Raw genomic sequence first — 16,709 nt, 5'->3', positions numbered from 1 at the left:
AGTTAAACGATCACGCCAACATCGACCTATAGGTATGTATAGTACCTATAAGTAAGTTTATATTGATAAAGAAAACACTGTCAGTGATACATATTTTATTGTGTTTTGTGCTTGTTTATTTTCAACAAAAGCGATAACAGCAAATATATTTACATAAACGCATATAAAATATTATTGTTATACAATAAAAACAACTTTTAATAGGAACTGACTTGATTATTCTATAATTTTCGAATTTACTTTGCAAAATATTTATATTTCACAATACTCTCTGTAATGTCTCTGTCTAATGATTTGAATTAAGAACAGTCGAATAAAATATTTAGATGTGGCCATCTTGTATCATATGAAATAAGTTTCATCTTTCTACTTATGAGCCGAGTTGTACAATTACTATTCATTTAATATAGTTTATGTTTTACAAGCAGCAATTTTGACGATATCCAAATGATCACTGAATCGGTCTCCTAAAGCTCGATTGACTTTCGATTCTGTAGGCTTCGCAAGGAAGTTAGAAATATATCGGCCAGCTTCGACCAATTTCACAAGGTCGACATTCGTATTGACCCCTAAACCGTATAAGAAGTAGACTAGATCTTCAGTTGCAAGGTTACCACTGGCTCCCCGGGCGTACGGACATCCACCCAAACCTGAGACCGAGGAATCCACAGTTTTGATGCCAAACTGTGGAAAGTATGCAAGGTTAAAAATAGCAGGTGACGTAAGCGTTCCGTGGATGTGTTTTCGTATTATATTCGAGCGCAAAAACTCTTTGAATTCTGTATTGTCAATGTTTTGATAAGAATTAGATGCTATTTACAGAACGATATGATTAAACATATTATTATTTTTCTAGAACGTTATCTTAACTGTTATTTTGTATGAAAATTATATAGGTTTTTGGTTGAATTAAGTATGTAGGTTTAGTTTAGGAAGCAATTTATTAGGAAGCAAAAAGGTTTTACAATTTAACGGCATATACTGGCTTTGTAGTTTGTGCATTGTATGGGGCGGGTATTAGATATTATTACTGTGTTAATTTGATTAATTATCCCTTTATAGATAGCTTTTCAATATGAAGTATTTGCTTTAATTTATTTCCTATAATAAAATATATAAAGATAGTACTTGACGTTACCAATTGCATGCCAAAATGTATATATTTTTCGTCAGAAAAAACCTCAAACTATATGATTATATGTACTTACACTTAAATACATTATTTCAAGCAGATACAATACATAGCGTATTTAAAGTCGTCCATTAAATATTTAAATCTTAGTTCTTATTAAACATCTCGAAGTACGTAAAACAAAATTTATTATACATAATTCTAAAATTAACACATAATATAAAACATTTAAGAAAGAGTATTTTATACTAATTGGTGCAGTTCGCAGCCGGACGTTGTTAAGACTAAGATTACTAATAATAATAATAATATAATTTATTGGCAACAAATGCAGAAGAATATATATACATGACGAAGAACTGTATTTCAGGAGCCTTCGACACCATTTTACATTTTTCGTGCTCCCAGTTACGTACAATAAAATTATAACTTTAAAAGAAAAAAATATCACAATTTAATTAATCAGGAATAATACGACGAAGTGTTTTTGTAACTGTGGATAGTACCCACTTTGTGCAAGGCGATCACTGCAAACCTATTTTCTTTAACACCCTATTCCATATTGTAATTTGATAATTAACACGAAAAAATATGTGAAATGGCGCAAAATCTAAAAAGGTTTTTAAAATAATATACCTACGTGTTCCAAATTCAAAATAATTAGAAAGTTTAAAAAAATGCATTTTCATTTGTAACAGAACTTATGGCCAGACTAGTTATACATATAAGTTAACCTACAAAATATAAAACCCACCTCAAGTCCTGCTAGTAAATTTGATAGGCCCTGCCCATAGGTATCATGAAAGTGGAGAGCCAGGTTTTCGGGTTTCGCAACCTGAAGGACCTCTTTCATGAGTCGCCGGACTGACCCTGCTGTTCCCACACCAATGGTATCTCCTAAAGACACTTCATAGCATCCCATGGATAAAACCTCTTCTGTTACCTAAAATAAAGGAATTAAACGTTTAAAATATATAGACATTTATAATTTACTAGCAGACCGGCCAAGCGTTGCTGTGGCTAAGATTTGTGTTATATTACATAGTAGTAAACTATTCAAGGGAACGGTAGGACTTATGTGAAAGGTAGATAGCTTAATATGTGAAACTTTGGTACTTTTAACACAGCGCCATCTGTTAGAATTGTATCAAATAATAAACAAATATTTGCAATTAAATAATTTTGCGGGTATAAATTGAGATCTAAGCTATCCTATCTTTTAAGTTGGATCAAACTACACACGGTGTGCAAATTTGATTGATATCGGTTCGGTAGTTTAGGAGTCCATAGCGGACAAACAACGTGACACGTAATTTATATATATTAAGATTAGACCATACTTGTTTAAACTGTTGCATAATTGGTTAAATGTGATAATTGACCAAAATACTAATAAATATTTATCATTTTATAATTTCACCTATTAGTAGGTATGTCTGATAGCATTTAATACAGTTTTTTTTTATTACGTCATTCTAGATATCCAAGACGTTTTTATTTTTATAAATATAATTGACTTAAGAATAAGAATTGTAATTGTAAAGAAATTCGGCAGTCGATGATGAATCATAATTTTATTATTTAGTGAATAACTTAAGGTTGGCGCCAAACAGTGACACATAGCTTTAGCACTACAGAATACTCAATACAGATATGAAAAAAATAAAAAGATGGCGCTACTGAATGCACTTCATAATGAAATAATAGTTGACTGTTGATGACACCTTTTTGGTGACCATAAAATTGGTTAGACAATGATTGATATTAATTATTTTAATATTGGTATGGGTTACATATAATATAATGCTCTGCTAACAGCTATCACCAACAAGCAAATTAGCATACAGATTACAGGTATGTTTACATTACGTTTTTAGAGTCCAGCTTCTCTACTATGACCATTGATCACAAGGTGCAAATTTTTTTCTTTTGAAGCCTCGTAAATTGTAATCAATTACAATTTATAATTTACATTTTTCAAAGCACAATACTTGAAGATTTTTATTATATAGTGTTTCTTATTTTTATCCACCAAACAAAAAAAAAATCTATTATATTTCCATACTTTATACACTTTGTTACATCAATACAGTAATCTTCACAGTTTTAGGAAAAAATAAAGAAAAAGTTGTACATAAGTACTTATATAAAAACATAATGTAAAAAAGGCTTCAGTTTAAAAGTAAGTGACTTAGTTACTTATATTTATTTATTTAAGGTCATCCAAAATTACCTTTGCTATAGCAGTAGGACTGATTGGACCCTCATAAGGGCATCCTACTACACATGAGACATAGCCTCTGACCCGAACACCATCTTTCACAGCCTGTTCAGCTACTGCCCTGAATCTGTCTAGTCCTTCCTTGACTGAACAGTTGAGATTCTTTTGAGAGAAAGCCTCAGACCCAGCTGGGAAAATTGCTATTTCTTCAACATTGCATTTTTTCTATAACAAAAGTATTGGAATTGGGAAGAATCATTGAATGGTTTTATAGTATGTTGTTTTAATAAATAGCTGTTGTAAGCAGTAGGTACAGTACTCTAACAAAAATGGTGTTTAATCAATTCAATAAATTAGAATAATTTAGTTTGTTTCATGAATATGTCAGTTAAAGTCAAATATATTAAAATTTTGTTTATTGTTAAGGACTAGGTACCTACTAATATACATATACTAAGCAATTTTATGAAAAATTAAACATTATTTATGAAAATCAATGATTAAACAATATCCATTTTTGTGAATGTATCAAGCTAATTTTACTTACAGCAATTTCATATCCTTTTAAATTAGGAACTAGCACAGGGTAATTGACATCTGGTATTTTTTTAATATTTGTCATAACATGTACACCATCACTCATCTGTTTTATCCATTTTGGGCTAACAAAACTAAAAAATACAATACAATAATGTATATTATATAGTCCATAGATCCGAAAACAGAAGCTACTAAATGCTACAATATAAACCTATTTAGTTAACAAACTTATTACGAAAATTCAAATAAAATATAGCTACCTTGCTGATTCAATATTTTTCAAACCAGAAGATGCCAATTTATGTATTAACTCAACTTTGACTTCTGTTGGTACAAATTTCGTTTCATTTTGAAGCCCATCTCTGGGTCCAACCTCATATATTCGTATTTCAGGCACGATGGTGGTCTGAAATATATATTAAGTAAATGAAAGAATTTATTTGATTAAATAATAGAACAATTAAGTACTTATTACATTTTATATTTAGAATAATACTTACAATGGTTCGCTTGGAAGTTTTAATTTTTTTTAATACATGCCTGTAAGTACACTGCATAGTAATATAGTTAAAAATTCGAGATCTGGAATGACTTGTATAGAAGTTAGAAAAATTAACCTAATGTAGGTAATATTGATTTAATATTTATTAATTATCGCGCTAAAGAGACTAAAGCTAAACATGATAAGCAGTAGAAACTGTTAATGTGTGAGTGTCGTGGGACGCTGATAAACGTAATTTATATACAGTTTACATTCTGATATGCGTTTTTAATATTTTAAAGTAAATTAAAATCAACAATAAAATCTAAGAAAATATTAAGCAAGAAATGGTCATTTATAAAATATTTAATGGTATCTATGCATAAAATATGCAAACATTAGTTTGTTATTTATATATATATATATACAGTCAAAACCGTTTATAACGACATCGTTTACAACGACCTATCGGTTATTACAACCAGATTGTATGGTCCCGTCCGAATCCCTATGAAACTATTCAGTAAACAAACCGCTTATAACAACATCGGATACAGCGACATATCGCTTACAACGACGAAATTTCGACGAAAATGATCTATATTCATCGGCTATAACGACCAACCGCTTCTTGTCTCAGCAAAACAAAACAATACAAACGATTTTAAATGTTATTTATAAGCATTGAATGAATATTTAGGCACATTATTACCTACGCACTTTCTCCCAACGAACAGTTTCACCCAACAACGATTTCCGAGGTTCTTAAAAAAATTTTGTTGCCTTTAACGAATAGTTTGATACTGGTGATACTCATACCTTGAGGAGTATGAAACGTAAAATGCAAAAAATATTTGAGACTGGGTTAAAAAAAAAAACAGACCAAAATGACTGATTACTTTTGTACCTAATTATTTCGTAATAAATATTTTTGTTTCTTTTTTGACTCGTTTACATTTTATAATAGTAACATACCATATTATAACCCATACCTACCAATTCTAGATCGATAACTATGTACATACATATGTACTGTACAAGTGTATATGACATTGCTTATAACGACTATCGGATATAACGTCGGCAACTACACGGTCCCTTCAATGTCGTTATAACCGGTTTTGACTGTATATATATATATATGCTGATACTATAATAACCGCTGTATCAATTGTGATTGAATTTTTGTACAGATTAGAGACTATTGACCTTAGAAAAGAACAAGATTCTTAGTTTAGTAGTCTTCGTCTTGCTCTAGCCTCTAACGGCCTCATAGGTGCAGACTACAGACTACAGTGCCACAGGCACATACTTTTCTTGGCCGGTACTCCGGTAGGCGGTAAGCGGCAAGAGCCGCCAGCCGAGAGCGTCACTGTCTTGGATATTATATATGATATTGCCGGTAAATATAATTAAACATTATAAGGGAAATAATTTGAAATCAAAATACAAATCTATTGATTATTTTATAGCTGACAGATCATTAATTCAAATAATAAAGTTTAGTGCTGAAATTTGACATTGACACAATGTGAATGGTGACAATTGACATTTTATTTCCAAATTGTGAGTTGGCTAATGCTTGCTCGCCGGTTTGTTGATTTGAATAGAATTATCTTAAAAGTAAAATTATAGTCTTAAATAGTCGTAGTTCCTTTAAGATATAAAATCTAATATCGTTTAAGAATTACGTTAAATTTTAATAGCCATGGGTAAACTTTACTTAATGCCATAAACTGAATACTGATCTACTTTATATTGTTGTGCAAAAATTTAACTGAATATTGTATTTTTTAGCTGTTAACAGTGCCACATCGTTTATAATATCCTCAATATTGACACTCCTGCTATTTTCTGGAATGCAGATGTATAAACCAATCCTCGTAAAATCACCAATTACTATTATATTTGGGGGTTATCTTGGATCATTGATGTTCATGTTTTTCGTGACTGTATCCTTTAAAACGTTGTAAGATATTAGGGCTCCACAGATCCATAAATGTTAAAATACAAGGTATAGAATTATTCGATCAGAGCCTAGTAATTCACATAATAATGGTAAATATAAAAGGCGTCTCTCAAAATAAAAGTTGTGTTTTTTACAAAGTAAACAAAAATAACTCTAATGTACACATTAAAAAGTTATTAACTATAATATAAATATGTAGCTACCTGTTAAATGCATACTATGAATTTGATAAATGAAAAAGTTTTAATAAGCATATTGTTTCCTCAACAATTTTCACAGGCAGTTGGTAACTTAGAGGCCACATTGTTTGGTAAAAACTTCCAGTTAAAATTGCCAGAAATTATTATTTCCATGGCCATATCACTAATTGCAGCTGGAATGGTTCATAGAGTTTGTTTCACTACTTGGTATGTTCAACTGTTTTTTATATTATTAAATACAGTAATTGCATGATTATTATACAATTAAAATACAAATTTCATTTTCTGTCAACAAAGTAACGGATATAAGTCTGCACTTCATTTATATCACTGAAATTCAAAATATAACATTTGATGTTATGAAAAGTCAATGTTAAAGTATGAGAAGTAATCATCTATGTTGGTTGTTTTTTAAGGAGCAATTTGTTCAACTAAAAATACTAAATGACATTTAAGTTCCTTGCTATATATGTTGTGGCCTATTTGTGGTTATTCATTAAATTGTCTGTCACCCTGATGTGTCTTACAATCTATCTCTGCTGGCTCTGCAACACAAAATGTTCTTGGCCTCTAAATCAAAAAACTTTCATCCCTTCCTGCCACAGTACATGTGGACAGTGGCACAATCTACTTTCTTCCTCTCTGCTCAGCTCATGCGCCTTCGATTTCCAAATTAGAGTTTAAATCTATCAACATTGTAGGGCTGAAGAGTTGTTTAATTGAACATGCTAAATTCAACTAGTTCCTACTGAAATATGAATTCTAAAGTAAGATAGATCTTAAGATAGTCCGTTTATTATAGCGGGCATTAAGCTATATAACTTATTACCTTATTGCATGCAAGTTCATGTTTAAATTTAAACCACAGTTAATAACTTATATGGCTTCTTTAAAACAATATGTAATTTTTATTTAATTCGCTATTTGAAAATTATTATGAAGTGGCAGACATGTTTTTATAGTTAAATACAAACTAGTCTATCTAATCTACATGGTCAATTAAATATAGGTAATTTTATAATTTGACCACAATATGACATCTTAATCTACTTCAAAGAATAACTATATACAAAATATGTTCATTCTGATAAATATTATTTTTTATTTCAGCTTGATATTTTCCCTTATCACAATTTATTACATGAACAAGCTATCCCAGAAAACTTACAGTGCTGCTGCACCAAGTCCTGCTCTAGTGAAGAGTCGTCGTCACAAATAGGTGTTCAAGAAATGCCTTATTATTATTAATACATTAATCAAAAAAATAAACAATTTTTTCACAATTAAAAGTTTTATTTTGAATGAAAGTGTAAATTGTAATGAAAAAATATTTTTTTTGTTAATATTTATTATTCATGCTTCAAAATATGCAAAACATTTCTTCCTCTTAATAATTTTAGGAAAAAATTATATAAATATCATAAGAGAAAGTAGTCTTACATCAATTATTAATAATTATACATGCAAAGTTAGTGTATAGTATATGTAATTACTTATTTTTACTGATGAACTATTCTTAAAACTCAACCAATGTGTAAAACATAAAATGACCACATTTGTAATTTTTAGAAAGGCCTTAATATTTTAATAATAAATATAACTTAATAATCATAACTAACATAATCTTTTCTATTGCGTTATACAAGTGATTTATGTTAAGATCTTAAAATTACTTATTGCACTAGGGAATGTACCCAAGTATATTTGCACTTATTGATTAAATTAAATATAATTGATTAACATAAATGTTTAAATATCAGTAATATTTAAATGAATATTATATATGTATGCAGTATGAATAGTATATAAAGAAATTTCATTATATGGTGAAATACAGCTAAGGCACACGTTTATGATTACTTTTGTTTTTAAATTAAATATAATTAACAATACTGAAAGTTTTTGTCTAACAAAATATAGAAGCTTTTGCTAGTTTTTACTAATCATTTCCAATTTTATACATATTTGCACTTTTTATCATTATCAGGAATTTTAGCATTGAGTTTTCATAATTTTAAGTGATAATCATCTAATTGGTTTATTTTTGAAGGAAATCTTAATGATTCTATATTATCTAACACAATTTGCTATAATCTCTGATATGGCCATTTTTTAAAATTATTCATATTTTTTTTGGCACATATTAGAGTTAAAACAAATGTAATAACAAGCAGAAGCAAAAACTTACTTTAAACACTCAATACATCTATTATATTGTTATTTTAATTAAATGAAATCCAACAACAATGGTACATGCAACAATCTGATGAAAATCTCATCTGAACTAATTTACCAGTACATATATCACAGACCCAATGAATGATAAGTAAGGCACAGATTAGGACGCAATTATAAACATGAGATGATAATATATCTAGGAAGTACTTTCACAAACTGGAAACTCATACCTTAACATCTCATGAAAATTTTAGATGTTGCATAATACAAAGAATGTTTTAAGCGTGTAGTAGTTCAAAGTCTTCTAGTATCTACTTGATTAATCTGAAGAAAATGTATTATTTATTTCTTAAATGCATGCTCTTATTTCTGACATATGGATTTTGTAAAATTCTAGGTGTAGTTTCCATTACTCGAAGAAGTAAATCATCCAAATAGTTCTCAAGGTCCTTATTTTTTTTCTTTTCAGATTCTACATCCTTTTGAAGGTTAAAAATCATTAAAATTAGGTCTTCACGTGACATGCCATCACATTGTTGTAGCACTGTCCTTGGAATGTTGTTATATGCTGGATTAATTGAATCTTCTTCCACAATATTTTCTTCTCCAACAATGATACGTTCTTCAAGTAATTTTTTAGGCTTGTTGTTATTACCAAATTTTTTAAAGAATTTTGGGCTCGGTTTTTCTTTAAGTGAACTTGGACTGTCTAATTTTTTGTTTCTTTCAAGACTGGAAGACTTTTCTCTATCTATAGCTAATTGACTCATTGACTTTCTGGGCACTAGTTTCTGTGACCATTCATCATCACCTATATGCTGTATTGGAAGCTGGGGAGAATTAAATGTATCAAGACTTAAGCGAACTGGTTTAGAGGGTGCTGTCTTTTCTGTTACAACTAAATTGCTACTAGTTGATCTTCTCAAAAACTCACCTCCTCCTAAATTTTCTAAGGAAGCATTTACAGGAGATGGCGAATATTTCGCTATACGGGGCATATATGATGTTTGTACATTCAGTGAACTACCTGAGCTTTTATGAGATAAATCATCAAAAGCAAATTCATCTTCATCTTCACTTATTACACCTGGATCAGCTTCACCTACTGGTTTCTTTGGAGTAGAAGTATCTGGAGGAGAAATGGAGGACTTTCTAAGGTTACCGATACTTCCACCAAGTGATGATGATTCACTCTTTTTATCTTTTTTAGTTAAATTCATTTTAGATCCAAGTTTTGTAGCAAACTTATGAAGGCTTTTACGTTTTTCAATACTTCCAATACTCATAAGACTGCCTCCCACATTGTGAGCCAAACTACCCAGGGAAGATTTATGTTTGTCTTTTTTTGAAAGATCTGACAAACTGCCTTCTTTTACTAAAAATGCTACTTTCACTTCCAGTTCACCCCTATTTTTATCAGATTCCTTCCCTGGTTTACCGCGCAGCGGATACCAGCGATTCCTAGCGCGTTCATTCACATCTAGGTCTTTTAACGGAATCGAAATTTGACCCAGTAAGTGGTCTTTGAGGTAGTCTTCAGTAAAGACTTTCAAAACAATCTCGGCTGTATTTCCCTGCGAGGGTATATGTAATTCACATTCCTCAATCCACTCAACATTTTCCGTAGCTTTGTGTTTCACGGAAGTTTGAAATTTTTCTTTGCCGAGTGAAATAGTAACAAAACAGTTATTAGTACCGTTTTTTCCTTTGATAAGTAAATTGCGAGCTCTTTGTACAGTTACTTGAACGTGCGTTGGATCCCACATATTTCTGGGTCACAACGTCTTACTACTTAAATATAAAATTATTTTAAACAACACGGTAACTGTAGATTATTGTTGCTAATTCTTCACAATCACAATCACAACAAGAAACTATTAAAAAAATATTGAAATGCTAAATAATCAAAAATGAATCATGAACTACAGAGTACAAACTAAAAAATGTAGATTAAAATAAACAAGTTTGAGTGGAGATGTCATTTGTTATTTCAAGATAGATAGAACACAGATTAATCAATATTGTAAGTAGGTAGTTAATGTTTATGGGTGCAGGCAACACTATAAATATTAGATAGCATAAATGTATGGGCCATGGGGATTGGTTAGCATATACCGGTCATCTAAGGCGGAAAGGCTATCTTATTTAAATAAAATAAAATGGCCACAAGCTTTTAAATATTTGTTCTGGACACAGGTGGAGCCACGTGAAGACACAAGGAATACTCCTATTCGATTACAATTTTGTTCCAAAACGTATTATTATAGGTTTTATAAATAAATGTTTACATACATTAATTTAACATAAATACATTTTGTATAACTGAAACACATTTTGGTGCCGGAAAATTTTAGGTAAACATTAGGTATACTCTTATTAGAAATGATCTATATAAATATTAGTAAAGAACTATTTAATTATGTCAAGTATCAATGTCATATCTTGAAGCCTTCACCAGTTTTGACTTCTAAGTCGTTACCAAGAGGACGAGGTCATCAATCAAAGAACTTGGACGTGTTATTATACCACTTGATTAAGTTGGCTTTGAATATTATGAAGATAAGGAGACTAGATAACAAGGCTTTAACACATGGGTATTAAATTTAAAAATAACAAATAGCAAATAACACCAAAATTAGCTTGATTTATATATTATTTGTTTATTATTCAATTTAAACTGTACTTTATATCTCTCAGTGTTTGTTTAGTGGCTGAAACTGATATGAAGTCTGTATATTTTTTTATAATACATAAAAAATCATAATAATATTTTTATTCCTTTATTTAAAAAAAATATGTTTATTATGGAACATAAGATACAGGTATCACTAATTATCCCACGTCATTAAAATTGAATAGGTAGACATCCCTACTCATCGGCAAAGAAGACAGAGGGTGTAGACCGAGAGAAAAAGGCTTTCTTCTATCAATGATAAATTATAAAAGCAACGTAACGAACGCTTGTAATAAATTATGTCGCTGACATGACCATCTCCGTGGCTTTCTTGGCTAAGACTCGGAAGGTTTACACTTTACACCTACTTTACTTTGAATAATAATTAAAGACATTCGTTAAGTCTTAGCCTCTTTTTAAAAATAGATACGGGACTACACAACTTCAATATAAGAATAGGCATTTGGTATTCGTAGTTAGTACTTATACAGTACCTTTCAGAGCACAAGTCAAGAATGTCAAACTTTCTTTAATTTTTGACTCCATAAGGATTTTCAGCGAATATTTATTATGTTGTTCACATGTTACCTAAACATAAAAACTGGCTTTTGGCATTGAACTAAAGGACTCAAAATCAGACATTTAATCAAATGATGATTTGGACAGTCATTGTTTAACTACATACGTCTTTTATTTATCATTCAAATTCCTATTAAATTATCTTATTATTAATTAGAGACTTTTGTTATAGCAATTATATAATTAGGATTATTATTGGAAAGGGTTATCGCTTAGGTAATAACGTTATTTTGGTGACAAATAGGTTTTCTTAGATAAAATAAAGACATAGGTACAGTAAATGTGTTGTCTCGATGTTGTCAGCTTAGGTAGCAAGGCTGTTAATAAATTGTATATAACGAACTATTTAATAAAAAAAAATAGCATGGCAGCCCGTTAGCGTTTAACGTCGTGTAAAAAAAGGTTAGACTGGCAATTGTAACGGGTTATTAAGCGGCGACATATTATACGTTCTTTTGGACATTTTTCAATTAAACTAACATACATATACTGTGTGTATGTGTTTGTAACTATATTTTACGTGTAAATTATTTAACGGGCTTAAACACCTATATCTTTAGACTGTTTGGAATGTTCTAAATAATTATAAAGCGGTTTATCTGTTCCGAGTGTAATGCAAAACCGCACATCTATCTTAGACTGGTGCGGATCAAATGATTTTGGGGTGCGGTTTACTTGAATGATTAATAATTTACCGGGAAACACGAATATGTCCAATCGCTTATTAGGTGATTATAAAATCAAGCAAAATACCATGGAATATGTTTATTCTAGTCCGATGATAATATGAGTGTTTATATTGCATTACTAGATATTACGACTATTGTTTGCATCATTCCTATATTGCTCTTTTTAACAAACTGTTTAAGTCAAATTGATGAGAGGTGACTAGTTAATCCTTTGTACAAGCCGCGCAAGAAAAGACCTGCTTGCCAACTTTATTATGATAACTTTGTTTGGTTAATTTCCACTTAACGCTTAATCATCACGGTAATTAGTTTACTTCATCTTTCTAAAGATGTTTTGATTAGTCTACTAAACATTTTGCAATCCTTTGCGTTAGGAATTATTTAAGTTTTAATTATCTAGTACGACAGAATTATTTTGGTTAGTAAATAATCCCCAAAATCGGTGAATCTTAGCGTTTTTATTTACAGTCAAAACCGTTTACAACAACATACCGGTTATATAGACCAAAATCAAAGGTCTCGGCTGAATTCTATTGTATAAGGTTCTGAATAACAACGTCATCGGCTGTTACAACTATCGGTCTTTACGACCAAATATGAGTAGTACCTTCGATGTCGTTATAAGAGACTTTGACTGATTTAAAAGTTTAATTTGATATAATAGTTTATTATTACTAGAATAGAAATAAAGGAACTTTAATTTCAGCAAGAACTAAATGGGCAAGGGCGGATCCAGCTTTGGCGCCAGGAGGGGGTCACATAGTCGATGTCAAGTCAAGAACTTATAATTTAATTTTGATAACAATAGATACAAGTAAAAAGTAGGTATTTTATTAATGTACGTAAGTATTGCATTTAAAAATATTTATTCTTTATTACACTTGAAAAACTTAACACAATATTGTATACATACAGGTTGGTCCAACTAGTGACGTCAATAATTTTTTGTATGTTCCGCGTTTTTTTGTAGTTTTCGAGTTATAATTTTTTTTGTGTTTTTTGAATGTTTTCTGCCAGCGAGGTTTCAACAATTCCTATCTTTTTTTCAGTTTTTTTTCTGTGAAATGATTTTCTTAAATGTTGTTCAAATGAAAAAAAATCTCAGCTTCCTATAATTAGTTAAAGCTACTCAAAAAAGGTTTTAAAGTTAGAAGTTTAGTTTTTAGCTGGATTTGTCCGAACATTCGACTTCAATTTAAAAATACAAAAAGAAGTTTCTATAGGTTCTGGCTAAGTTTAGAAACTCCGCAGGGTTCTAAGCTACCAAAATCATAGAAAAAAAATGGTACTTAATTGGTACTTTATTGTTGTAATCGGCCTTTAAGGTGGATAGGCTAAAAATCATTGAAGCATTAAAAATGTTTTTTTTTTCGAATTTTATTATTCTAATGGTCTAACTTTATAATGTGATTTTAATAAAATTTAATACCCGTTAAAAAAAAAGTAGCTTTCCTTCGGGTAAACCAGCGCTTTGAAAGATCCCCAAACGTTGTCGTTATGTATTCAAGTTGGAGGAAGGAAGGTTGAAAATTTATTATAATACTAGCTGATCCGGCAAACGTCGTTTTGCCATGTATATCATTTATAATAAAAAATAGGGGTTGATCGTAGAGGGGTGAAAATTAGGGGTTGTATGTATTTTTTAATGCTGTATCATGAAAAAATAAAAAAAATCTTCATCTAAAAATTAAAAAGTAATAATTTTGGGGTGGACTACCCTTAACATTAAGGGGGATGAAAAATAGATGTTGTCCGATTCTCAGACATACCCAATATGCACACAAAATTTCATGAGAATCGGTCAACCCGCTTTGGAGAAGTTCGAACGAAGTTCGTGTGTCGAAACACCGCGACACGAGAATTTTATATATTAGAAATAGTATTGTTTCAGTAAATTGTGTTTTATATTTGTTATTAAAAAAAACAGGTAATTTCACAATTAGCAATAATCATTTCGAATAACATTTTGAATTTTGAGTGGTAAGACCAAAATTATTGTAAGAATTACACGAGCTAATTTTTTTACGGGTATTAAAATTAGTAAAAAATAGATCGTAAAGTTTTATTTGCCATATAAGAAAAATAAAAGTTAAAAAAAAAAAACAGTTTTAATGCTTCAATGATTTTTTGCCTATGCACATTAAAAGGCCGATTACAGCTACATTTATTTTACGGGTATTAACATTAATAAAAAAAACACATTATTAAGTTTAATTTACCATAATAATAATAAAATCGAAAAAAAATTTTTTTTAATGCTTAAATGATTTTTAGCCTATCCACCAAAAAAAATTCCACCGATTACAACAAAAAAAAAAGACCAATTAAGTACCATTTTTTTTTCTATGATTTTGGTAGCTTAGAACCCTGTGGAGTTTTTAAACTTAGCCAGAAGCTATGGAAACTTCTTTTTGTATTTTTAAATTGAAGTCGAATGTTTGGGCAAATCCAGCTAAAAACTAAACTTTTAACTTTAAAACCTTTTTTGAGTAGCTTTAACTAATTTTAGGAAGCTGGGATTTTTTTACTTGAACATCATTTAAGGCAATCATTTAACAGAAAAAAAACTGCAAAATACCTACAACAAAAAAGATATGAATTTTTGAAACCTCGCTGGCAGAAAACATTCAAAAAACACAAAAAAATGTATAACTCGAAAACTACAAAAATCGCGGAACATACATGGGGTATTTTCGTATACCCCCAGGTGTGAGGAATCTAAAAAAAATTTATTGACGTCACTAGTTGGACCAACCTGTATACACGCACATATTACCATCTTCTCTTGAAGACGTCCAGAGAAACACTATCACGTATTGTTTTTGGCCTTTAGGGCCTTTACAGCTCAGCTCGGGCTGTTTTGGCGACTTGGCCTGATGGCTGTCGCCTGTCACGTACGGAATGAGGCAGCCTATTTATGTTACATAACCGTGGTGAATGATTTGTCATAACAGCTAGAGGTATGTCGAGGGGTATTACGCTAAACTTCGCAAAAGTGAAGAGATGCAGGTACGACAAGGGATTCCATCAAACAAAATAGAAACAGACAAAATACATATATTTTAATAACTAAATCAATTTTTCTTTATAGACCACAAGCCCATGAACAAAAAATACCTGTGAAATGACCCAACCTGAATTACGCTTAGAAGGCTGTTACTATATCTGAAAATAGCTCTGAGCACTATGCCGTCATTTCTGAGCGGTACATGTGAGTACGTGAGTGAATGGACTTTCTCAGGTACAATGGGGGAATTTCGACTAATTATTAATGTACGGCTTTGTTATAAGTGCATAGATGATTAAAAATAAATGTCGAAAAACCTAGTGCCGTACAAAAGTGATGGTGCCGGAAGTCGGTGCAAATGTTTAATTCGACGACAGTTGCAGAAGCAATATAGGTCATTTATTACTGTACGGCATTTGTGTGATTCCTTTTGGACACATATACAGATACTTTACCCGTAAACGCCGTACATATTTCCAGCGGAGCGGTCGAAAGCCAAGGGTCGGAACCCTACTCCTACACCCATATACCCTAAGGTCATTGTAAAATGTACGGCAACATGTTCAAAATATTATTTAACACGGACAATAATGTTTTATAATTATGCCGTCCAAATATTATAGTTAATATTTGTGTAATTAAATATTTATCGAAATTTCAGGATTTACCAAGTTCTTACTGCTGTAAGATCAGAGAATAATGTACGGCAACTTGTTTTTCTACATAATGTTACTAAATATTACTGTTGTACATTATAGCCGTTCATTATAAATGGTAACAAATAAAAATATTATGATAAAAAATATATGAAATTTCCGAAATTTTGATGACTTTTCAAATGCTCCTAGAGTAATATGGGGAGTAATATTTTCAATGATTATTGTTATTTTATATGTAACAAATATAAATAAACAAAAAAAACCAGATGCCGTACATTTTACTCCAGATTATTCTTTACAGCTGATAAAAACTTCGACGACGTTTGAGGTGTCCCTTAAGGTCATTAATAACTGTACATATCTGAGTATACTACCATAAG

At 30.6% G+C, this 16,709-nt stretch overlaps 3 protein-coding genes across 3 annotated transcripts; 1 reads left to right on the top strand and 2 right to left on the bottom strand.

Annotated features, from left to right (window-relative positions):
- Nucleotides 1-82: 82 nt before the first annotated feature.
- Nucleotides 83-4,703, bottom strand: LOC125054691 (hydroxymethylglutaryl-CoA lyase, mitochondrial). Its single transcript, XM_047656710.1, has 6 exons — nt 4,394-4,703; nt 4,154-4,299; nt 3,901-4,024; nt 3,366-3,578; nt 1,887-2,075; nt 83-684 (listed from the first exon to the last, which is right to left on the bottom strand). The coding sequence occupies exons 1-6, from the start codon at nt 4,448-4,450 to the stop codon at nt 412-414; spliced, it is 1,002 nt and encodes a 333-aa protein (XP_047512666.1). The 5' UTR covers nt 4,451-4,703; the 3' UTR covers nt 83-411.
- A 1,222-nt stretch (nt 4,704-5,925) lies between these two features.
- On the top strand, nt 5,926-7,826 carry LOC125054696 (protein KRTCAP2 homolog). Its single transcript, XM_047656725.1, has 4 exons — nt 5,926-6,086; nt 6,172-6,326; nt 6,623-6,750; nt 7,654-7,826. The coding sequence occupies exons 1-4, from the start codon at nt 6,083-6,085 to the stop codon at nt 7,760-7,762; spliced, it is 396 nt and encodes a 131-aa protein (XP_047512681.1). The 5' UTR covers nt 5,926-6,082; the 3' UTR covers nt 7,763-7,826.
- A 951-nt stretch (nt 7,827-8,777) lies between these two features.
- LOC125054669 (rab11 family-interacting protein 1) lies at nt 8,778-10,657 on the bottom strand. The gene has a single exon (XM_047656690.1). It carries the CDS (start codon nt 10,485-10,487, stop codon nt 9,060-9,062), a length of 1,428 nt encoding a protein of 475 aa, XP_047512646.1. The 5' UTR covers nt 10,488-10,657; the 3' UTR covers nt 8,778-9,059.
- Between the last annotated feature and the right edge of the window lie 6,052 nt (nt 10,658-16,709).

Source organism: Pieris napi, chromosome 1, assembly GCF_905475465.1.
Source record: "Pieris napi chromosome 1, ilPieNapi1.2, whole genome shotgun sequence".
In the NCBI taxonomy this organism is placed as follows: Eukaryota; Metazoa; Arthropoda; class Insecta; order Lepidoptera; family Pieridae; genus Pieris; species Pieris napi.
The sequence above is the reverse complement of the archived record's forward strand: the minus strand, read 5'-3'. Positions and strand labels throughout refer to the sequence as shown.